Genomic DNA, 25,105 nt, shown 5'->3' with positions numbered 1-25,105 from the left:
ACTCCGTTTTGTTCTTTGGGGTGGGGGCCTGCTGGATAGCGTGGATCTTGGATGTGGTTGGATGAAGACCGGAGGCATCGATAAGATAGCCCAGGAACTCTACCTGTGGAACGGCGATCTGGCACTTCTCCCTCTTTACCTTGAGCCCGGCCTCCTGGAACCTGGTCAGCACGGCACGGAGGCGCTCGAACAGCTGCTGGTATGAGTCTGCAGACACCAAGACGTCATCAAAATATGGTACCACGCCCGGAAGCCCTTGCAGGAGACGCTCCATAAGGCTTTGGAAGATGCCAGGAGCCACACTCACCCCGAACTGCAACCGGCGGCAACGGAAAGCCCCCCGGTGGGTGACGATCGTCTGGGCTTCAGCAGTGGCATCATCGACTGGCAGTTGTTGATAGGCTTGGGCAAGGTCCAGCTTAGCGAAGACCTTACCCTCACCCAGGGAATGCAGCAGGTGTTGGACAACAGGAACCGGATAAGCGTGCTGCTGAAGTGCCTTGTTGATCGTGCACTTGTAGTCAGCGCAGATTCTCACCGACCCATCTGGCTTGACAGGCGTGACGATGGGGGTTTCCCACTTTGCGTGGTCAACCGGCTCCAAAACTCCTTGGGCGATCAGTTTGTCCAGTTGTTCATCCACCTTAGCCTTGAGAGCAAAGGGAACCCGGCGTGGCTTTAGCTTGATGGGGGCGACTTGTGGATCAAGGCTAAAGGAGATGGGCGTACCTGTATATTGGCCCAAGGTGCCGTCAAAAACCTCGGCAAAGTCTTTGACCAGACCCTCAGTCTCTGCGTTAGAGATGCAGTTGATGCCGGTGACTTCCAGGCCGAGGGCATCAAACCAGTCTAGCCCTAGGAGGCTTGGCCGCTGACCTTCGACCACCACCAACCGGAGCAGGCCCGAAAAATCCTTGAAGGCGATCCGGAACCGGCCAACGCCTACCACAGGAATGTCGTTTCCCTGGTAGTCTCTCAGGTGTACGCGGTGAGAGTCGAGTTGCCTTTTGGACACTCTGGGTACCAGTCTTTTGATGGTGCTCCATGACACGATGGACAGGGCAGACCCGGTGTCGATCTCCATGTCACATGGAGCTCCTTCAATGAGCACCGTGACGTTCAGCTTGCGTCGCGTAGGCGAGTCGGTTTGGCCAATCGTGGTTCCAGACGGGCAGCGGCAGTTGGTGAGAGCGAAACAACTTTCCTTGGCAGACTGGAGTGAAGACTTGGACTTGCGAATCGATGAAGGGGGGGTGTCAGACGGAGCCGATCGGCAGACCTTAGCGATGTGGCCCCTTCTGGAACACTTCCTACAGATGGCGTCTCTGAATCGACACTTGGCACGGGAATGGTTGCCTCCGCAGCCAGCACATTCCGGTTGGCCCTTGGACTTCTGTTGGAACTTCCTGCGCTCCCGCTTTGTCTGGTGCACGTCATCGTCTTCACTGGAGGATGCCTCCTCACTGCTGGCCTTTTCATGATGCACCGGAACTGGCTCCCTAGCAAGACGCGGGCTGCTGGACTTGCGGATCTCCTGGGCGGAGCGTTCAGCAGCTTCTGAGGCCACAGCCTCCTCAATGGCTTTCTGTAGCGTGAGGTCTGGCTTGGCTAGGAGGCGCCGTTGCAGATGGATGTCCCGGACCCCGCAGACGATTCGATCCATCAGGGCATCGTCTAAGTCTCGGAACTCACAGTGCATTGCAGCCTGTCGCAGGGCGGTGGTGTAGTTGTTGATTGACTCCCCCTCTGCCTGGTTCCGGTGGTAGAACGCATGGCGGGCAGCAATCTTGGACGGCTTTGGTGCGTAGTGGTTGCGGAGCTTCTCTTGGATCGTGTCCCATGGTGTTGCCTGGACTGCTTCAGGCGCAACCAACGCTCGGGCCGTCTCAAACACCTCAGGCCCACAGAGGCTGAGGAATAGGCCCCGCTTCCGCTCCTGTGATACTTCTGTCAGCTCGTTGGCTTGGAGGTAGCAGTCGAACCGAGCGAGGTAGGAGTCCCATGATTCAGAGGCTGGCGCAAACGGCGGTAGAGGCACAAGTGAAGCCATGATTCCGATGCCGGCGTGAAGGGCGATGGATGGAACACAGTGCTCTAGCCAGAACAGTCAGCTCTGAATTGGTTCTGCCCAGTGATTTCGCTCAGTGATTTCGCTCTGTGATTCAGCTCAGTGATTCAGCTCAGTTCAGAGGCTGGCCGCATCTGGCTGTGCTCTGATGTCCATCAATCCCATCCTCGTCGCCAGAGTTAGGTGGTGGGTTGACATAGCAGCCGGCACAGCGATTTCTTCAAGTAGCTCTTTATTATGGTAAGCTGGAATAGAACTAACTGCGAACAGCTCAGCCGGCCTGTATTTATAGGCAGCCGGCTGTCAACATTGTAACCACAACAGCCCAGAGTTCCCGCCTAAAATAACTGCCGCAGACCTGAGTGAAAACTATCTACAGACCTGAGTGAAAACTATATACAGTATCCCCCTGTTGGCCCAGGGTGAAACTACACTACATAACACCCTCACTGCGAGAAGTGAGGATACAGGGAACCAGACAGAGGGCCTTCTCGGTAGTGGTGCCTGCCCTGTGGAACGCCCTCCCTTCAGATGTGAAGGAAATAAGCAGCTATCTTCTTTTTAAAAGACATCTGAAGGCAGCCCTGTTTAGGGAAGTTTTTAATATTTACTGCTGTATTGTTTTTAGCACTTGATTGGAAGCTGCCCAGAGTGGCTGGGGAAACTCAGCCAGATGGGCAGGCTATAAATAATAAATTATTATTATTATTATTATTATTATTATTATTATTATTATTATTATTATTCAGTGGTCAAGCTGCAGGAACACAAGGTTGTGGAAGAGAGTATGTTCTTCCAAGTCAAGAACTTAACATCTGTGTTGGGAAACGAATGGGCTGGACAGTGAGATGTTGCTTACAATAGAATCCCAAATTAGAAGTTATAAAGGCTTCTAAATGTCAATGGCTGCAGGGATTGGAGATGAAGCCTAGATGTCGCCACAATTTAGCTTCCAGACTTGGCAACCCCCCCTTAATTAACATAGTTTTCCTCATGGCAGCCTCTGAGGCAAGGATAGTTGCTTATGTGAAGCTAACCTGGTAATATTTTGCTTTAACCATTTCCTTTCCGCAGGAAGCCACTCTATGGATTGTTTCAGTATAATCAGAATATGATTGGGCTGGAATCGTTACCCGATCCCTCAGATACCTGGGAAATTATTGAGACCATTGGAAAGGGAACGTATGGGAAAGTCTATAAAGTTACTCATAAGAAGGATGGCAGTTTGGCAGCAGTGAAGATTCTGGATCCGATCAGTGTAAGTAAAGAGGAAAGTTAACAATTTGATTTCCCTTTCCCCCTCCAAACAGATCCAAGACCCCCTGCACAAACAGATGTGATACCCATACTCAGTAATTAGAGGAAATGCAAGTATTTGGGGGGTAATTGTTCAGGTGTACAAAAATCACATTATGACAGAAAGTAAGAGAGGTAGTACGGGGACGTGGGTGGCGCTGTGGGTTAAACCACAGAGCCTAGGACTTGCCGATCAGAAGGTCGACGGTTCGAATCCCCACAACGGGGGGAGCGCCCGTTGTTCGGTCCCTGCTCCTGCCCACCTAGCAGTTCGAAAGCACGTCAGAGTGCAAGTAGATAAATAGGTACCACTCCAGCGGGAAGGTAAACGGCGTTTCCGTGCGCTGCTCTGGTTTGCCAGAAGCAGCTTAGTCATGCTGGCCACATGACCTGGAAGCTGTACGCTGGCTCCCTCAGCCAATAAAGCGAGATGAGCGCCCCAACCCCAGAGTCGTCCGCGACTGGACCAAACAGTCAGGGGTCCCTTTACCTTTTTAAAAGGGAGATAGCTGTTCCAACATTGCATTTAACCCCAACTGAACTCAGGCGCTTTTGTTTGTGTGCAAAGGTTGGACTTCTGTCCGTGCTGGGATCTCGCACTTTGTTTGGTACTGAAAACTAAACTGGGTTCACAAATCGCATGAGCCTCTGCAGTGGCAAGGCTTAAGAAGTCAACTCTGAAGATAGGTGGAGTTCTCAGGTTTCAACATATTGCAGCAAAAGACCCATAATCTTTCTCAATACGCCACAAGTATCTAGGTTTGGTACCGTTTGTGTGTGGGACATGCATAGGTAATGTTGTTGTTGTTTTTTTAAAAAAAGAGGAGATACACAGGTAATTTGTTTTTTAATGGAAAAATAGTTATCCGAGAAAATTAGAGTCAAGTGAAATGATTTGTAAATGAAACCTAAATGGTTTGAGGAAAAGTAGAGTTTATGGGAATAAGGTAAAAAAAAAAAAAAGGAGGTAAAAGACTCTTGGATGTTTAAGTCCAGTTAAATTTGACTATGGGGTGCGGCACTCATCTTCGCTTTCAAGCCGAGGGAGCTGGCGTTTGTCCACAGACAGCTTTCCAGGTCATGTGGCCAGCATCACTAAACCGCTTCTGGCGCAACGGAACACCATAACGGAAGCCAGAGCTCACAGAAACGCTGTTTACCTTCCCGCCACAGTGGTACCTATTTATCTACTTGCACTGGTGTGCTTTTGAACTGCTGGGCTGGCAGGAGCTGGGACAGAGCAACGGGAGCTCACCCCGTCACGGGGATTCGAACCACCGACCTTCTGATCGGCAAGCCCAGGAGGCTCAGTGGTTTAGACCACAGCACCACCCGCGTGGCAGAGTTTATGGGAATAAGAGCCCAGTCTGAAACATCAGAAGAAAGTTTCATTGCATTCAATGAAATTTATTACCTAACAGGTCTTCTTAAGTATGTAGGCAGGCAGAGCAGTTGCATTTTACCTTAACAGGTGAGTGAGGAGATTTGCTGGCAATGCAAGCATTACACCCTGCTATGAGCAGGCCAAGAGGTAGGGGCGTCCTTTCCTTTTACCTTCCCATTGACTGCAGCAGGAGGTTATTAACCACGGGTCCCTTCCTGGTGTGTGTTGGCATCTCTGTGTCTGCGCCCATTGCTCCCGACACACAGCCTCCCCCTTACTCTGCTAGCACAATATCCCTGGAAGATGAGCTATCACTGGAACAAGCTTCCCATTGGAGGGTTAGGGGATTTCCATTGGCCTAAGAATTGCCCCAGTGACATACTCCCCATATCTACTAGTAGAGCTTCCCAAGGCCCCTCAGCATACCTCTCCTGGTATGTCCCACGGAGGACCTTACAGTCTTAAAAACATCTTGGAGATCCCGGGCCACAGGGAGGTTAGGCTGGCCTCAACCAGAGCCAGGGCTTTTTTGGTTGTGGCCCCGACTTGGTGGAACGCTCTGTCACAAGAGACTAGGGCCCTGCGGGACTTGACATCTTTCCGCAGGGCCTGCAAGACGGAGCTGTTCTGCCAGGCCTTTGGCCAAGGCACAGTCTGCCACCCTCTCTCCTTCTGTAATCTTCATAGAACTCTAGCCCAATGGTTGCCATTAATTTGATTCTGAACTGATTTTAGAATGTATTTCAATTAATTGATTGTGATTTTATGTAAACTGTGCTATTTTTACTGTTGTTAGCCGCTCTGAGCCGGGCCTTGGCTGGGGAGAGCGGGATATAAATAAATTATTATTACCCCTTTAATATTTTTAATGCTGCCCCAAAGCCATGTTTACGTGACTGCTGTTCAGTCTCTAGATGTGTTATGTCATGTAATCCTCCCCTAATAAAGCTGTTATATTTGTAAAGTGCCCGTCTCTGTGTGCCTCCCAATTTAGGATGTGGATGAAGAAATTGAAGCAGAATACAACATCTTGCAATTCCTTCCAAATCACCCCAACGTTGTTAAATTCTATGGAATGTTTTACAAAGCAGATCAATATGTGGGCGGACAGCTGTGGCTTGTTCTTGAGGTAAGATATTTTGTGAGACTAAATCTTAATTAAAAGAGATTTTTTACGAGCTAACTGCTTCTTCCAAAAATGTAGAAGCAGAAATACTGGCCGACCGTTATTCTCTGAAGAATTCTGTCTCTTTCTGCTCGTGGTTATTAATCGGAGGGTTCCTTTGGGAAGGAAATGCAGCGCCAGATGTCCCGTCTACTTAGCATTTACACTGTACATTTACAAATGCATATTTCTGAACTGAAGTGGGCCACTTCAGAAGGAATCTGGCTTCATCCAAATTTAGGTGGATGGCAAGTTGATCCATACTCATTTGGGCTGTTCAGTCAGCATATTTGAGAAAATATATACTTCTCTCAACCTCTCCAAATGAAGAAGACCCCTGTGAGGGAGAAGTGAGAGAGGAAGGGGTACAGTTTTGTGACGGACAAATATAGCTTTTAACCACAGGGAATCATTCTGCAAGGGCTCTCCGATCACAGTACTTTGGGGAGGGGCACTGAAGGAATGTATTCAAGCAAAGCAACCTCTGTTGTGTACTCCATTTTCACACATGTCAAGGAAGTTTTTTTTACTTAGATGGCAGCAATAATGTCCTCTGGCTGCCTGTCCCTGGAGTGCAGAACCTTTGGGTTTCCCCCCCCCAAAAAAAACCCCCACCCCAACACCTACTGTTTTACTAGCTTTGAACACAACGAAGGACTCCCTTATGCCTTTCATACTGGTTGTAACGCTGATCTGAAATGGTCGAGTGGCACATTCTCCACTGAAAATTCAAAACAAAACTTCATTGTGCAATTTCCAATGCCCAGGTTTTGGAAGCTACTATTTGTCTCATGTGTGGGCTATGAAGTTATTGGGTGAGAATTTGAAGGAGGACACAGTTTGAAGGACGCCACTGAACCACAACAACTGCCTTTCCTAAACTCTAAGCTCATTCCATTCTAAGCTTATTAGCTTTCCTAAGCTCATTCCATTCTTTCAATTGATCCGACTGGCAGTTAAATCATACAGCATCATGTTTCTTGGGATGTCATCCTCTCAAGACATACTGGGTGTTGGTTCCTGATCAGGTTGTAGCCTTATAGGGAAGAAGCATGCAAAGGCAAAGGAAGGTTTGGGTGGCGAGAGTTGTTGAAAGGAGTACCACCTGCGGGTGCCATCTACAATGTTTTCCAGACCCTTCTCATTTTGCTTTGCAATAAGTGTCATCCAAAGCTAGACTGCAGACTCGGGGTAGCTGAAAAATCCATTTTGGGGTGGAGGTAGCTTCCAAGAGGGAAACTCTCAGTGTGCCAAACCATGATCAGTGAAGATGATTTCCTAGTTTCCTTTATAGGGCCCAGACAGCATTGGAAAAATAGGGCTGAGAAGAGAGGGTTTGGTTGACACTTTCTCCTAGCTGAAATGGCCACTCTAAGCTCCAATTTGACCTCAGTATGATTTTGTTCACGAGACAGGTAGCAGCTTTGAAGAGTGATTTAGATCACGAGTGGACAGGTTCAGACTCTCCAAGTATCTCTCTTTTCCAGGGACGTCCCTGATTTAGAGAAGCCATCCTGGTTTCTGATTTGATCCCGGAATGTCCCACTTTTCCTGTTTTCATCAGAGAAATGTTGGCGGGTATGCAGGCTTCAGGCCTGTCGGATCTACTTTGTGGGTTGTTGTTGTTTTACTGGAACCCACAAATCTTCTGAACAGAGCCACGTGGCAAAAGAATTTATGAACAGGGGGCTTTGGATCATGTTTGGGGATTAGGGATTTGATTCATTTTCAGTACCAGAATTGAACTAAGCTCAGAAAATTTTCATGCAGATGCCCACTCTTGCATAAGCGTCCTTCATTTCTGCAGCCCAATTCGAGTGGGGAAAGTTGATTTGCTGTTATTGTTAAACAACTGGGATTCAGGAACCATTTCCTATCTATTACAAATCAACCAGAGATCTGCCAGGAGATCCCTGAGCTACCACTTGCCCCCCCCCCCCCCCCCCGATTTCAATCAGGAAAGCAGAAAGGGTCAAAACATCCCCTCCTCCAGGGACTGATTTCCTGACTGTATTGCTGCTTTGCTTATTGATAAAATTCCAAACCCTGCAGGAGCCCCTGTTGATGCATCTACTGAATCACATCCACTTTGCCCTTCAGAATAATTCACTCGTGGTTTCACCCCCTCTGGATTGCAGTCATCAAACTGCAGGCGGGGAGAAAGTTAGCAAAATGTTAGCATTATTGACCCAACTGAAATACCCTGCACTTCAGGATTTGCATACCAATTTTGTCTCTGTTGTGCTGCAATTGCTATTTATAACACTTGAATTCAATGAAAGGAACGCCATACAAAAGGGCTCAAATGCTTTTGTTGCTGTTTCTTTGATGAAATCATATATTCTTTGTGTTGTGGCTAACTTCTGGGGGTGAAAATGTAATTAAAAGTTCTTATTTCCCCTCGGGGCATCTTCGTTCTGCCAGGCTTATACTCTGTGAGCAATACCTTTCTCACTCAGAGCTCCTTTGAACACTTGGACCTGTCATGACTAAAGTGTTATTATTACCTCAACGTGAGGGGAGGAAAAAGGAACTCCTGCAGCCCTGTTCACTTATTTACAAAAGCGAGCACCACACACACACACACACACACACACACACACACACCAACCCCTCGCCTCCCCCTGGCCTCATGCACCAACTTTCTCAACCTCCCTCAACATGGCTACATCCAGATATTTCGGATTTCAGGTCTCATGATCCCAAGTCACTGCAAACCCTCCATGTGTCCCTATTTTCCAGGGATGTCCCTGATTTAGAGAAGCTGTCCCGGTTTCTGATTTGATCCCAGAATGCCCTGCTTTTCCTTAGGATGTCCCAATATTCACTGGAGAAATGTTGTGGGGTATGGAGTTATCTGACCCTCAAGCTGTCTGAAGGCAATCCTGCATAGGCAGGTTTGTTTAATGTTTAATGTTTTATTGTGTTCTTATAGATGTTGGAAGCTGCCCAGAGTGGCTGGGGCAACCCAGTAGGATGTGTGGGGTATAAATAGGAAAATTATCATTCTAGAATGGGACCGCCTTGTTTTCAATGGAGAAATGTTGGAGGGTATGTCATTGGCCATGCTGGTTGGTGCTGATGGGTCTCCAGCTGTTATTGGACTACATCTCCCATCATTCCCAGATACCAGTGTGATGGCTTGTGAATGTTCTTCACAAGAAGCACCTCTGCTCACTCAGAGATACATATATACAGTCTTTATTTTACAGTGCATTAGAATCATGCATCTGAATCCTCCGGTTCAGATTTTGGGAATGGCTTACGCCGGCTTCTTCTCCAGCAGAAAAAGCGGGGAAGTTTCACGTGATGCCTCTCCCCCCTCCTCTTTAACTCTCTCCTTTCCCTGGCAGACGGAATAGGCATAGTTTCACTGTCTGTGCCAGAACTTCCTGTGCGGTGCTGAGGCTCTGGTTTAGCATCTGAGAGCCGTCCCGCCTCCTGGCTTTCCCCTCTTTCCTCAATTGCCACTTCCTGCCCACCTCCCTCTGCCTGTTCCTGCTCCTCCCCTGCATTCTCTGGCAGTACCATGACAACTAGGACCAGTGTTCAGGGATGGTGGGAACTGTAGTTCAAAAACAGCTGCCGTCCCAAGTTTGGGAAACCTTGATCTAGAGGGCCTAAGGTTGAGGAAGGCCACTTTGTACTGTGAGGCCACAAGCCTGTCTTTTTCTAACCCCAGTATGAGGAACCAAAACAGAAGCAAAGAAACATCCACAACTGTACCTCTCATTCCATACTACATGTTCCTAGGCCACTCACGTTGAGAGCCAGTGTGGTGTAGTGGTTAAGAGCGGTAGTCTCGTAATCTGGTGAACCAGGTTCGCTTCCCCGCTCCTCCACATGCAGCTGCTGGGTGACCTTGGGCCAGTCACACTTCTCTGAAGTCTCTCAGCCCCACTCACCTCACAGAGTGTTTGTTGTGGGGGAGGAAGGGAAAGGAGAATGTTAGCCGCTTTGAGACTCCTTCAGGTAGTGATAAAGCGGGATATCAAATCCAAACACCTTTTCTTCTTCTTGAGCTCACACCTCATCTTAATAGGGTTTTTATGGATCTAAACAGCAAACATACGGTGGTCAGATGTGCTTTGAGGAGATATACTGGTCCGTCTAGAACTATAGCTGAGATTTTCTACTGGTGAATGCAATAGAAAAAAAGACACCAGGGTGATAGCAAAATAGCTACTGGAGAGACATGAGTGATGAACTAATGATGTGGGCAAAAATCCATTTAGAAAGGTTTTAGTAGGTGGAAAACTATAGATGGGGGAAATATTTGCAAGAAGCTGTGCTTTTCTGGATTCTGAATGTTTCATCTCGGTTGTTGGCAGAATGCGCCATCAAGCCCGAGTATAGAGATATGTCTGCCATCTATTTTATATTGCCTGCCAGCAGGAGTATTGATGGAGTGAAGGTGTGAAATGACTGTAATTTGTTGCCTCCCAGTTATCAAGTCCATCAATCTTGTTCCTTAAACACACACACACACACACACACACACACACACACACACACACACCCATCTCCTGGATTTTCCTTCACACAAAAGGCACTTTTAGAAAAGATACGTTAGTATAAAAGTATACCACTTCTGATACACACACACAATATTTTAAAACAGATATGAATCCCATTAAAAACAACAAACTCAATTCAGTTTAGCTGGTGGGACGCAGGTGGCGCTGTGGGTTAAACCACAGAGCCTAGGACTTGCCGATCAGAAGTTCAGCGGTTCGAATCCCCACGACGGTGTGAGCTCCCATTGCTCGGTCCCTGCTCCTGCCCACCTAGCAGTTCGAAAGCACGCCAAAGTGCAAGTAGATAAATAGGTACAACTCTGGCGGGAAGGTAAACAGCATTTCTGTGCGCTGCTCTCGTTCGCCAGAAGTGGCTTAGTCATGCAGGCCACATGACCCAGAAGCTGTACACCGGCTCCCTCGGCCAATAAAGCGAGATGAGCACCACAACCCCAGAGTCGTTCACGACTGGAACTAATGGTCAGGGGTCCCTTCCTTTTAACTTTGGGCAAGGACCAGAGCTCAGTGGTAGAGAACGTGATGTGTTATGTGGAGGAGGTCTCACGTTCGGTCCCCCACCTCTCCAAGTGTCACAGAAGCATGTCGGTCAGTAATCGCACAGTTCAAAGTTGGAGTTAACTCCTTATTAGCAAAAAAACAAAACACCATGATCTCCACAGACTTGGTTCAATGTCAGGCCTAATGAGCAGCTCGTTCTTGGTGGTCTTCTTCCATGAAAAGCAGTTGCCGAGACTGAAAGTCCCCATCTCCACACAGCTGTCCAAGTCCCCTCCTCTCCAGGGCTTTCCCCAAGCAACCGGAGGCTGCGCCCATGTGCAGTCTGTCCCTGCTCCACCCTCTTCATGCCTCTTCTGGTTCTGGGAGACGAAGAGGGAGGGGAGCTTGTCGCAGTAGGAGGAGGAGACACCCGTGACTCTTCACCAGCCCGACTCTTCTCTGCCTCTTGGCCTCCCTCTCTCCACTCACCTTCAGCTTCTGCCTCTGATTCTGACCTGCCACAGACTCTTCCCCACTCACTAAACCCTGTTACATCTTCAGCTTCTGACACCTCGTACTCCCAGTCTTCTCTCTCTTCACCACTACTCCCTGTTTTATTCAAGTCTTCTTCCCTTGGGGGTTCTCCAGCTGGTTCCTCCCACCATTCCTCTGTGTCCAACCCGTCCATGAAACCTGGAAAAGAAAGACAGGAAGACCCTCTGCTTGAGACCCTGGAGAGCTGCCTGTCAGAGTAGAGCAGGCATAGGCAAACTCGGCCCTCCATATGTTTTGGGACTACAACTCCCAAGATCCCTAGCTAACAGGACCAGTGGTCAGGGATGATGGGAATTGTAGTCCCAAAACATATGGAGGGCCGAGTTTGCCTATGCCTGAGCTAGAGGGACAAATAGTCTAACCTAGTATAATGCAGCTTCCAGTTCTCTTATGTTTTCAGATTCCTAATTTTTCCACCTATTTTGCCAGGCCTAAGGGCTGGTGACTGATCAGACCCTCTGGGCCTTTTACATTAACAACAAGTATCAAAGTTAGATGACTTCGAAATGTCACTTGAAGCAGGAACCTATCTATTATAAGCCATCCTAGTTCCTAACATGGATGTTGGAACCCAATGGTTTAAGGGAACCTTAGGGCCTCATTCTGATCCTCAGTACATTGACCCTTTAAAGTGAATGGAAGGAAGGCAATGAAGAAGGAATAGTTCGGTCGGCAGAGTGTGAGACTCTTAATCTCGAGGTCATGGGTTATAGCCCCACGTTGGGCAAAAGATTCTTGGATTGCAGGGGTTTGGACTTGATGACCCCTGAAGTGTAGGTGGGTTCCCACAAGGCAAGACACAGTGATAACAGAACTAACAGAACTGGACAACAGGGGCAAAGCAAGTGCTTTTATACGTTTCTGAAGGCCTGGGCCACTCCCACTCTCAACACGATTGGCTGTCTAAACTTCCAAGCTGCGAATCATGACTCAGAGTTTAAGGGCCAATGGCAGAGGCCCAAATCCTGAAATGTTTTGTGATTGGATATCATGTATCGAATCAGAACACAGGGGCTCAGAATCCTTAGTCCAGACTCAAGCTCAGGCAAAAACAGGCCATTGAATACATAACAACCCACGTGGTCCCTTCCAACTCTACAATTCTATGATTTTGCAGTGGGATTTGCTTCCCTCCTGAAATGAATGAAGAAGACTTTATGTCTAGGGGAGCTGCATTTATCCATGGAGGCACTGTACTCATTAGTAACCTTGTGATGATGACGAAGCCTTTGACCCTTGAGATGTATATTTTAGGACCCACCCCACTCTCTTAATTCTAATGTATTTTAACTGTTTTTAATACTGTGTTTTTAAAATGGCCATAACCCGCCCTGGGACCTCATGGTGAAGAGCAGGAAAGAAATTAAACCAGTAAATAACAGGTCACGAGCATCCTTGATTTCATCTATGTGAAGCAATGCTCTGTGCAGGCATTTGGAAAAGCTGCCACATGTTTCCCATTCCTGAGAATGGGAAGCCAATGAAGTTCACAGGCTTCTGAATTGTGGCTTCTGTTTGGAAAGGGAAGTGTCATGGGAATCAAGAGGGCCTAGTTTCATCTTCATGAGCTTACAGCCCAGCGTCGAATCTCTTGTGTGTATATATTGTTACTTGATCCATGAAAGCAGAGATCTGCAAGCTAAACAGTCCTGTTGAGTGACTAACAGGGGGTCTTGCTCTGCTTCTCTTTCCCCTCTTCCGCCCCCTTTTTGCAGCTGTGCAACGGAGGTTCTGTCACAGACCTTGTCAAAGGCTTGCTGAAGTGTGGCCAGCAGTTGGATGAAGCTATAATCTCGTACATCTTATATGGCGCTCTCCTGGTAAGGATGTTCATTAAGCTTCTAATGACAGCAGAGGGTGCAATTTACTCCCTGATGACATTTTCTATTTATAAATGATGGCGCGGCTGACAGTAAAACACGGATTTTGTTATAGCAGCAGCGGCGGGCTGTTTGCAGGATGTGATGCATCGAACAGTGTGCATGCAGATTGTTTTGATTGCCCTCCCTAAAATTAGGGAAATTACATTTCAAAATGGGAGTTAGCATCTTCTCTCTCTCTCCCCTCCCCTCCCCTCCTCCTCCTCCTCCTCTTTTTTTTTTTTGCACCAGGGTCTTCAGCACTTACACAACAACCGGATCATTCACCGTGATGTCAAGGGGAACAACATTCTCCTGACGACAGAAGGAGGAGTCAAGCTTGTTGACTTTGGTAATGAACAGCTTCTTTCTTTAGACCAGGGTGTCTGGGTTTTTTGACTGCATGGGAAAGCAGAGAAGTCTCTTCACCTGAGTGTTCTTTCGGGGAGGAATCTTGAAATGAGAAGGCAAAAAATGCACGAACATAGCAATGCTAGGGAAGGGGTCGTAGCTCAGAGGCAGCAGAGCTCACGCTTTGCAGGCAAGAGTGCCCAGCTTCAATACCTGGAATCTCCAGGTAGGCCTCGTTTGAAATCCTGGAGCTGCCACCCAAAGGTCTGCTCACTATAAGTGAAATATACTCGAAGTCGAGAGTGGATTTCATGCTCTTTATTCAGCTCATAGTGGGGAGGAGGGATGGAAGTTCCCCCAGAATGTCTGCTTTATATACATTATTTACACAGTGGGCCCCACGTGATTGGCTAATTCCGGGATTCTCCTGTAGGCCAATCAGGTCGCGGATTCACTTCCACCTGGAGCTGGATTGGGTGGCTCCTGTGGACAAGTCAGACTGCTGCATTCTGGAGCCTATTGTTCTAGGACCAATCAGGCTGCTGCATTCTGAATCCTATTGTTCTAGGACCAATCAGACTGCGGCATTTTGGGTCCTATTCAACTCAGCACATAACAATAAGGCAGCCTCCTGTTTTCTCAGGTATGGGGAAGAGGAGGAAGAAGCTTCTAATCTATCTGGTTCCTCTCAGGAAGCCTGACCAGCAATCAGGTCAAACAAGCTGGAGGGTGGAGCTGGTGAAATAACACAAGCTCCCAGCCTCCCCCCGGGGGCTTATAAGTCTTGGATGGAGTCATGGGAGGGAGAAGGCAGAGGAGAAACTTGGAGAAGGCAGAAGCTACTGTTTGAGGGAGGAACCAGCCAGATCACTCCTGTGCTGATGGGAAGGGTAAATTGGGGGCGTTTTCTCTCCCCGCGGAGTCCAGCTATTTCCATCTGGCAGAAAGATAGCAGAACTGCCTCCCCAAACATTTGTTGTTGTTTAGTCGTGTCCGACTCTTCGTGACCCCATGGACCAGAGCACGCCAGGCCCTCCTGTCTTCCACTGCCTCCCGCAGTTTGGTCAGACTCATGTTTGTAGCTTCGAGAACACTGTCCAACCATCTCGTCCTCTGTCGTCCCCTTCTCCTTGTGCCCTCCATCTTTCCCAACATCAGGGTCTTTTCCAGGGAGTCTTCTCTTCTCATGAGGTGGCCAAGGTATTGGAGCTTCAGCTTCACGATCTGTCCTTCCAGTGAGCACTCAGGGCTGATTTCCTTCAGAATGGAGAGGTTGGATCTTCTTGCAGTCCATGGGACTCTCAAGAGTCTCCTCCAGCACCATAATTCAAAAGCATCAATTCTTTGGCGATCAGCCTTCTTTATGGTCCAGCTCTCACTTCCATACATCACTACTGGGGAAACCGTAGCTTTAATTATACGGACCTTTGTTAGCAAGGTGATGTCTCTGCTTTTTAAGATGCTGTCTATTACCTGCTTCTGGAACCCCCAGAAATTTCAAAACAGTATGGAAGGAAGAGAGGGAAAACTCTGGTCCTGATCCGATTGTACGTAAAGCACACCAGCTGTGGCTATGTGCCCATATCTTGCTCAATTAATTGTCAATAGTAACACCCAGGTTTTTTGTGTCGGTGGTGGGATCAGGACTCCCACCAGTTACCTGATTTGGGCTATCTATATGTGGGCAGCCCTGGCAATTGAATCAGGCCAGGAACCTTCCATGCTTCTCCCTCATGCTGCTTGCTAGATCAGAGCATTTGTTCACAGAAATAATATTGGGGAGAGGCTCTTTTCCCCCAGTGCGGCGAAGGCAAAGAGGAAATCTCTAGATTTTAAATATTATCTTTTCCATATGAAAAGAAGGTACTGTTCTTTCTAAAACAGTTTTGACTAGCCTTTAGCATATTTATTCACTCTCGGCAGAAGCTGAAGTGGTCCTCTGGGTCCAAAAGCTAACAGATCCATTTAATTTGCAATTACAGCTGTAAGATATGAGTGTGAGTGAAAATTGGAAGCCTCCATAAAAGGATTAAAGAGAGACGGGAAGAAGTGGGTTTTGCAGCAGACTTCTGAATAAGCTTGCTGATTTCTTGAGGAGGATGCTAATTCAAGTAATAACGATAGCAATAATAAAAAGAGACGAGATAGATGTGACTCACGCAACCAAGTTTTATGTCTTCAAAAACGGGGTCAGCACATTGCGTCTTCCTCCCATCACCCCATACAGTGGTACCTCAGGTTAAATACTTAATTCGTTCCGGAGGTCCGTACTTAACCTGAAGCCACCAGAGCACAATTTCTGTTCTTATCCTGAAGCAAAGTTCTTAACCCGAGGTAATATTTCTGGGTTAGCGGAATCTGTAACCTGAAGCGTATGTAACCTGAAGCTTGTGTAACCCGAGGTACCACTGTACTTGCAAGCGCCTAGCAGCAACTAACGCAATCAGTTCGCAATCACCATTTTGGGACAGAGGCTATGCACACATTACTGGTTAGTCTGGCTCCAATGTGCTTCCACTGCTGGTGTTTGAAGCCAGGTACACATTGCACGGGTAGGGCGCGGGTGGCGCTGGGGGTTAAACCACAGAGACTAGGGCTTGCCAATCAGAAGGTCGGCAGTTCAAATCCCCGCAATGGGGTGAGCTCCCATTGCTCGGTCACAGCTCCTGCCAACCTAGCAGTTCGAAAGCACAACAGTGCATGTAGATAAATAGGTACCACTCCGGTGGGAAGATAAACGGCGTTTCTGTGCGCTGCTCTGGTTCGCCAGAAGCAGCTTAGTCATGCTGGCCACATGACCCGGAAGCTGTACGCCGGCTCCCTTGGCCAATAAAGCAAGAGGAGTGCTGCAACCCCAGAGTCGTCCGCGACTGGACCTAACAGTCAGGGGTCCCTTTACCTTTACCTTTTTACACGTGACATCAGCAACATTCCATCTTTATCTTGTAGCTCCTTGAGAAATACTCCTATATGGTGCATCTGCCCTCAAACCATTTTCTATTGAATTTGAAAATGGAGGCCACACTTAAGCAGAGGTATGTTCAGTGCAAATGTTCATTGCGCATGTGCAGAAGATAGCTTCATCAAATTTGATGGAGTTTGATGGGGTTTCAGGCAGGAGAAACAAATTAGGGAGCTGGCAATGGTGTGTTTCCCTCCTCTTCTCCCAACCCCTTCTATTTTTACTTCTAACATCTGGTGTAGCTTGCTCACAACTTCGTGGCATTTTTGGTTGCTCCTATAAAGGTATTGCCCATCTGCGGATTTTGCAATAAACCTCCACAGTCACTGGCCCCCACCCCACCCCACCCCACCCAAATTCCTGTCCAGAGGGTTACAACAATAGTATAAAGAAGTGAATAAACATGCATAATACTGAGTTGGGAGAGTTAACCAGCGAACACAGGGGTTCCCATACTGGAGTCTCCAGCTGTCTTTGGACTACAAGTCCCATCATTCCTAGCTAGCAGGACCAGTGGTCAGGGCTGATGAGAACTGCAGTCCAAAAACAGCTGGAGACCCAAGTTTGGGAAACACTGAGTTAACTGAACAAGACAGAAAAGTAATTCACATCAGATCGGTAGCTCAGTTGGTTAGAGTGTGGCGATGATAATGCCAAGGTTGCAGGTTCGATTCCCTGTATGGGACAGCTGCACATTCCTGCATTGCAGGGAGCTGGACTAGATGATCCTCAAGGTATCTTCCAACTCCAGAATGCTATGATTCTATGAAACCACAATCTTTTTTTTTTTTTTAGGTGGGAAAACCTTTCAGTATGTAAATGTGGCTTCTCAAAAACAACCCTACTGGGCAGCAATCCCTAAGCAGAATAAACTGCTTTATATACATCCCATTTGGCACTTCAGTAAGTGCTAATTCCCTGGTACTTCCAAAGTAGCTGAATTTATTTTAAAAGCAAAGGCTCTGTGATTGCTTTGTGCAAGGAATGTGAGAGCAGATGCCTGTTTATTGCAGGGAGGTGCAGAAATTCGTTATTGATGAGTAGTTGAAACACACAGTTTTGAGGAGCCAATTGGGCAAACAACTAGCCTAAAGCAACAGCTTATTGAGTAGTCTCATTGGCATCTAAAGGGTAAGGGGTGGAAATCACATTTTATCCGATGCTGTCTTCCTGGGACAATAATTAGCACCAGCAGCTTGCTTGAGCTGCAGGAAATAACCCGTCAATGCCAAAAGAAAAGAGCACATCGGAGGGAGGAAGTAAAAAAGGGAACAATATTGGTTGAATAGCATTTTTCAATATTTTGCACATAATCACCATGCTGCACTCCCACAGTGGGATATAAAATCCAAAATAGAACAAGAATGGCAAACGATTGATGCTGTCAACTGGCTGTGCTTTAGTGCGAGAAGAGTTGGATGAGAGAGCCATAAGTTTAGGTGGCTTTTTGTCTGATCCTTTGATATACATTTCTGGCATCTCAAAAAAAAACACCTTGCAAAATATTTGATGGCACAAAATGTAATGTGTTTGCTAAGATGAAATCTACCTGCATTCCAAACCCATTTTGAAACTGGAGGAAACCTAAGCGCTGTCCATTTAGTCCACAGAATGACACAGGTACAATTTCAGATTTCAGTGTGTTTGCACTTATGCAGTGGCCAAAATTCTTACAAAGTACAGTCATACCTCGGGATAAATATGCTTCAGGTTGAGCGCTTTCGGGTTGCGCTCCACGGCGACCCGGAAGTAACGGAGCGCATTACTTCCGGGTTTCGCCACTCGCGCATGCGCAGATGGTAAAAATGAGGTCACACGCATGCGCGGAAGAGGCGAAACGCAACCCGCGCACGCACAGACGCGCTGTTGCGTCTTATGTTCTGTTCAGGATGCGAACAGGGCTCCAGAACGGATCCCGTTTGCATCCCGAGGTACCACTGTATATCCAAATGTCTCTCCTGCTCTTTGATATATTCAAGATTGAATTGCAAAACAACAAAGCATAGCAAAATGAAAGCATTTGTAGCCGTTCTATTTCATCTTTATACCTCAAGTATACAGTGGTACCTCAGGTTACATACGCTTCAGAACAGTTTCAGGTTAAGAACGGACCTCCAGAACGAATTAAGTACTTAACCCGAGGTACCACTGTATATAGAATGATTATACGATTCAAAACAATAATGACTTTCACTGCATTCCTGTGGCCACTAAACCGAGTGTAAGGCCTGTTGAACTCAATGGAACTTACTTTTGAATAAACATTCAAAGGAATGTGCAGCAGGAAGAACCTGGTAGGTAGAAATACAGGTGCTCCTGATATTACGTTTGGTCTGCAACGGAGGTCAGAGAAAATGCTTCCCCTATACTCCCTAAATGATACCCTGAAAAGTGGTGAGGTTACCTTGTTGTTGGCATTCATGGAGTGTGTCTCCAGAGGTGAAGTCCAATGGCTGTGTTAGGAGCAAGCCTGGGCAGTGTGTATGGAGATCTTGGGCTGTCCACATGACAGCCCCAACTTGGTCTCCCTGATGTGGTCCGAAGGAAAGCAGAGCAATATGTTTGGCACCAGCTTGGCTGCAGGAGCTGCTGCCAAAAGGAGGTATGTAAGACACAGTCCAACTGTCTTAGGGACTCCACTCCAGTTTTGTGTAGGGTTTGCTCCTCAGCCTTTTCTTCTCCTGAAGATATACCACAAGGCAGCAGAGGTTTCAGATCAGAGTTCTTCTACTCCTAGATGGGCTACCTTCCCAGGTTGACAGCCCCTTCTCCCTCTACATCACGTGCAGAAACCGTCTCCTTGACCATTGGACCCACCGTTGGTCTTGTCCACTCAATCCGCCAGAGCCTGTCTTCATGTGCAACACAAGTCCCTAACTCACTGAGGGTTTGAGACCCATTGGCTACCCTCACCTAGTTTAGCCAGCCAGTGGAAGCCATTCCAGGGTGTGGCTGCTGTCGCATGCAGACAGCTTCTAGGACAGCGGTTCTCAACCTGTGGGTCCCCAGATGTTGTTGGACTACAACTCCCATCATCCCTGAGCTCTGGCCTTGCTAGCTAGGGGTGATGGGAGTTGTAGTTCCACAACATCTGGGGACCCACAGGTTGAGAAAGGCTGTTCTAGGAGCCACAGGTGATAGCTGAATGCAGGATTGGGGACCAAAGATGCACAAACTACCCCAAAAGGTGTATGGTGTGTCCCCTGCCAGAGGTACTACCCCTCCTCTAACACCCCGTATAGCCTGGTTAAGTTGAAAACAGGGTGGCCCACTTTCTCCCAGCACAAAACCACCATTGAATACACCCCACTGGTATCACACACTGAATTGTCTCTGCTTTCCCCAATGAATCCTGGGGGTTGTAGTTTGGTCAAGGTGCTGAAAATTCCATTTTTGGGGTCCCCACCTTCCTCTTCAAAAACTACCATTCCCAAGGAAAGGGAAGGGCCTTGAAGTCTAGTTTAAGTCTAATGCAGACATGACTTCTGAATACCTATTTACTCTTATATACTTGTCACTTTTGGTTGTGATCAATACATGCTATTAAGCCCAAGAGAGCCGTTTTAAAATTGGATACAGATTCTAGGCGATCTACAGCAAATTATAGAAAAGGAAATTTTTGCACATGGGCGAGAAGTACAGAGATCAATATTCAGTTAGTGAACAATTCTGTAAATGGTTGCCAAATTACTCCGAACTTGTGTGAGTTATCCCTCTTATAGTACATAATTTGTTCTTTGTTGGACGACTCTATAAGGTCTTCAGTTCCCAAATACAGGTGGAGATTAGGCTCCCGCAGACATCCTTTTTATTGCACATTTACCATGATTTGTGCTCACGATGCTGTTACTTGTGATCCCACTTCCAATACAAGCATTTTGAGGTGGCCAGCCTTCTTCATTTCCAGTCAGTGGCTATCCTCCTGAAATCCCATAACTTTCCTGCTTTTGTTGTGCTAAAGTGCCTCGGGGCAGCAATAACGTGGTTGCATTGGAGGAGTACAGGCGATTTATGCAGTGGTTATGTTCCAGGCCCCTGTGTGCATAAGTGAAGTTGTGTAAAGTGGGGATCACCCTTTAAACGCCCTCTCCACCACTCTCTCTTCAATCCATACCCAAAATGCTGTATGTAAAAAATATCCACAACTGACATTGAAGGTCTGGGGCTGGCAGGAGGCTGGGGGGGGGGGTAAGTGGAAAAGCAACTCCTGCTGCTGCTGCTGCACTTGAAATTGAAATTGAAATTGAAATACTTTATTGTCACTTGTACAACTTGTATACAGTGAGATTACGCGAGCACCTCCCACTCAGCTCTCTTCGTCTTAATTCCCCTCATTTACTGACACAAACCCACCAAACCAGAAAGTCAGCTGCCCTGTTGTTATCTTTTCATTCAGCAGCCTAACAGCCCACGGATAGAAGCTGTTTTTTACCCTGTTGGTGCAACTAATCATGCTTCTGTATCTTCTGCCCGAGGGCAGGAAATCAAGAAAGTGCCGGCCAGGGTGTGAATCATCCCTGAGGATTTCCCTCGCTCTCCTGAGGCAACGTTCTTCCACTATGTCATCCAGCGAATTCATGGGACAGCCCATAATATCTTGTGCTGTATTCACCACCCTCTGTAGGCACTTCCTATCAGTTGATGTCAAACCAGCATACCACACCGTGATGCAGTATGAAAGGACACTTTCTATTGTGGACCGGTAGAAGGAGATCATCAAATGTTCTTTCGCGATACTCTGAGGAGATGGAGTCTCTGTTGGGCTTTCTTAACCACCTGGGTTGTATTGATTTTCCAAGTAAGGTCTTCACTGAGATAAACTCCTAGGAATTTAAAGGAAGAGACTCTCTCCTCACAGCCCTGCAGATCAGCTGTTAGGCAGGGAGACTGAGCAGCCACAATGAGCCTCCAGGTTGCTTCAGGGTTCCCTCACTGATGTCCTCTTTGGGCTCCAAGAAGAGTGTACTCGCAAGACATGAGCTCTCTCCTGCCATTTCCGGGTTTGAATGGAATGATTTCCTGGCACCATGCGTATACAGTGGTACCTCGGGTTAAGAACTTAATTCGTTCTGGAGGTCCGTTCTTAACCTGAAACTGTTCTTAACCTGAGATACCACTTTAGCTAATGGGGCCTCACACTGCCACCGCGCCACTGCCACGCAATTTCTGTTCTCATCCTGAAGCAAAGTTCTTAACCTGAGGTACTATTTCTGGGTTAGTGGAGTCTGTAACCTGAAGCGTCTGTAATCCGAGGTACCACTGTACACGGTTGTGCATGAGTCGATCGCACATGAATGGGGGGGGGGTGCCTATATTGCAGATCAAACTGAAGCAGAATAAATCCATCACTAATCACTATGATTGTGTCAATAAAAGGTTGCAGTATACATCTGCAATAAGATACCAGTCTGGAGGGACCCATCGAGATTTCCACAGCTGCAATATAATGTAAAAAGGGAGCAGGTGGCGCTGTGGTCTAAACCACTGAGCCTCTTGGACTTGCTGATTGGAAGGTCGGCGGTTCAAATCCACATGACAGAGTGAGCTCAGTCCCAGCTCCTGCCAACCTAGCAGTTCGAAAACACGCCAGTGCAAGTAGATAAATAGATACCGCTGCGGCGGGAAGGTAAACGGCGTTTCCATGCACTCTGGTTTCTGTCACAGTGTTCTGTTGCACCAGAAGCAGTTTAGTCATGCTGGCCACATGACCTAGAAAGCTGTCTGTGTACAAACTCCGGCTCCATTGGCCTGAAAAGCGAGATGAGTGCCACAACCCCATAGTCGACTTTGACTGGACTTAACTGTCCAGGGGTCCTTTACCTTCACACACACACACACACACACACACACACACACACACATATGTAAAGCCCTGTTTAGGGAAGTTTTTAACATTTAATGCTGTATTGTTTTTAACACTTGATTGGAAGCCGCCCAGAGTGGCTGGGAAACTCAGCCAGATGGGCTGGGTATAAATAATAAATTATTATTATTATTATTATTTATATGATGTACTTGGTGCCAAATGATCTGCCAATCTCAAGTGTAATTTGGTTGACATCTGTCCAAATGGCAGAGATGTGCCACCATAGAAGGTAATTGATTCTATTCAAACAGAAGCCTCAATTGATTCTGGGAATGACATCTTGGCTAGGCAATTCCAAAATGCACCCACTTTAGAATTGCCTGACTTTAGAATTGTCACCCATTAGTGTGGGGAATTGTATAAATCTATTGACCTTGATTGCCCTCTCTGGCATTGTATTGAAAGGGCAATAAGGATCAGTTTTCAAAAAGGAATGCTGTTGTGCAATATTTGGAATGCATTTTATCATTACAGGTGTTTCTGCGCAGCTTACCAGCACGAGGCTGAGGAGAAACACATCAGTTGGAACCCCATTTTGGATGGCTCCTGAGGTGAGCTATAGTTTGCTTATCGTGTGTACGCTTACTTCTATTAAATAGCTGCTTTGAACTGGTGTTTTTTTTTAACTGCTAATTTCGTTGTCTTGTTATTTGTTGAATTGGTGTGTGTGTTTTTGACAAGTAGTACATAAGTTATATTAAATACAAAAATAAAAAGCTAGATTTAAGATTTCAGGGCTTTGAGATACATGTTACCTGAATTCTCAAACCCCCTTTATATATAGGATACTAGCCATCCATCTTTAAGAATAAGCCGAGTAAGAAGATTGGGATTTAGCTGAGGTGACCGAAGTTATGTGCCAAAAACAGGGCAGCAAAGTTTGAACCCACATCTATGGTGAATAGTAGTTTCCCACTGAATCTGCTTTACATCCAAGCTGATTCTATATAGCAGGTCATCAAAGGAATTTGTTAAATACTACAGTTTCTCTAATCTGGCAACACTCCCTCCAACAGTTAACTCATATGGTGAGTGTCATGAATGTGTCAGTGTCATGGCAATAGAGTCAGATTCTCTCCCCCCTTTTGGGGAGGAGGTCCGGAATTCAGATTAGGAGAAAGAAAACTGCAGCAGAAGTACCTGGTCCAGAGTGTTCTGTTGTTCCAGTACATCTCTAGCCTTAGGAAGTCACATTGTAGAGCCAGTGTGGTGTAGTGGTTAAGAGCAGTGGATTCGTAATCTGGTGAACTGGGTTCGCTTCCCCGCACCTCCACATGCAACTGCTGGGTGACCTTGGGCCAGTCACACTTCTCTGAAGTCTCTCAGCCTCACTTACCTCACAGAGTGTTTGTTGTGGGGGAGGAAGGGAAAGGAGATTGTTAGCCGCTTTGAGACTCCTTCGGGTAGTGATAAAGCGGGATATCAAATCCAAACTCTTCTTCCTCTGACTCTTAAGACTCAGAACCCAAGGAGAGCCACATTTTTACCTCCTCCATTGGATCAATGGCTGCTAAAATAGACTTGTCCCCTTTAAATCAAGAGGTTCCTCTCATGCAAGGTAGAGCTAGCAACTGAAATGATGCAGCAACCGCTATTTAAGGGTCAGTCTGAGGATGACTGCCGCTGAAACAACATTTGAGCATTGCTCTTGCGGAGCCATGCATGGAGCTGTCCATGGTGCTACTGAAGACTTGCCTCCATCCTGCTGAGCCTGTCACTCAACAGAGAACAAAGTGGGCTATTCTGTAAGAGGAGGGTGGTGAGAGACGCACCTGGTCCCTTTAAAACATTCAGACCCAGAATAAATGCAACACCAGAGCCTATGCAATGTTCAACACAAGTAGCACCTCATTTAAAACACCACACAACCAACCTCTGCCTGGTCAGTCATCCTACATGCGCCGCACACTTCTTTGAATTTTCCAGTGCACTTCTTGGCTCAAAAACATTAAAATGAATATTTTAATATTAAAATGAATATTTTGGGTGGCAATGCAATGCATGAATATTTAGGGGAAAATATTTAGGGGGAAATGCATAGGGAATTGATACTTTTGGTAAAACATACAGAAATGAATATGAAATGTGTACTATTGTGAATGCAAAGTTCTTTTTGGAGTTTTATTAAAAAGAAAAAAAAGTTCCAGCAAAATTGGATGGAATCAATATGTCAAGAGGGAAAAGGACCAGAGATGGACTGATCCCCCTGTACTTGTTTGAAACAAGGACCTATCTACATATAACACCGGTCCTGAAAGACCTACATTGGTTCCAGTACGTTTCCAAGCACAATTCAATGTTGGTGCTGACCTTTAAAGCCCTGAACGGCCTTGGCCCAGTATACCGGAATGAGCGTCTCCACCTCCATCGTTCAGCCTGGACACTGAGGTCCAGCACCGAGGGCCTTCTGGCGGTTCCCTCCCTGCGAGGTTATAGGGAAGGTTACAGTGAACCAGGCAGAGGGCCTTCTCAGTAGTGGCACCCACCCTCCTATCAGATGTCAAGGAAATAAACAACCAACTGACTTTCAGAAGACATCTGAAGGCAGCCCTGTTTAGGGAAGTTTTTAATGTTTGATGTTTTA

The 25,105-nt window shown here is 46.9% G+C and overlaps 1 protein-coding gene across 2 annotated transcripts in view; it reads left to right on the top strand.

Annotated features, from left to right (window-relative positions):
* MYO3B (myosin IIIB) overlaps positions 1-25,105 on the top strand; it is a 296,654-nt gene that overhangs the window by 38,427 nt on the left and 233,122 nt on the right. For both annotated transcript variants that reach the window (XM_080972245.1, XM_080972244.1), the window contains 5 exons: positions 3,143-3,326; positions 5,743-5,877; positions 13,199-13,303; positions 13,595-13,694; positions 22,996-23,072. In XM_080972245.1, the coding sequence (XP_080828371.1) occupies positions 3,180-3,326; positions 5,743-5,877; positions 13,199-13,303; positions 13,595-13,694; positions 22,996-23,072 (564 nt within the window). In that variant the 5' untranslated portion in view covers positions 3,143-3,179. The remainder of the gene's footprint in view (positions 1-3,142; positions 3,327-5,742; positions 5,878-13,198; positions 13,304-13,594; positions 13,695-22,995; positions 23,073-25,105) is intronic.

Source organism: Podarcis pityusensis (assembly GCF_964106645.2).
Source record: "Podarcis pityusensis genome assembly, chromosome: 1".
In the NCBI taxonomy this organism is placed as follows: domain Eukaryota; kingdom Metazoa; phylum Chordata; class Lepidosauria; order Squamata; family Lacertidae; genus Podarcis; species Podarcis pityusensis.
The sequence above is the reverse complement of the archived record's forward strand: the minus strand, read 5'-3'. Positions and strand labels throughout refer to the sequence as shown.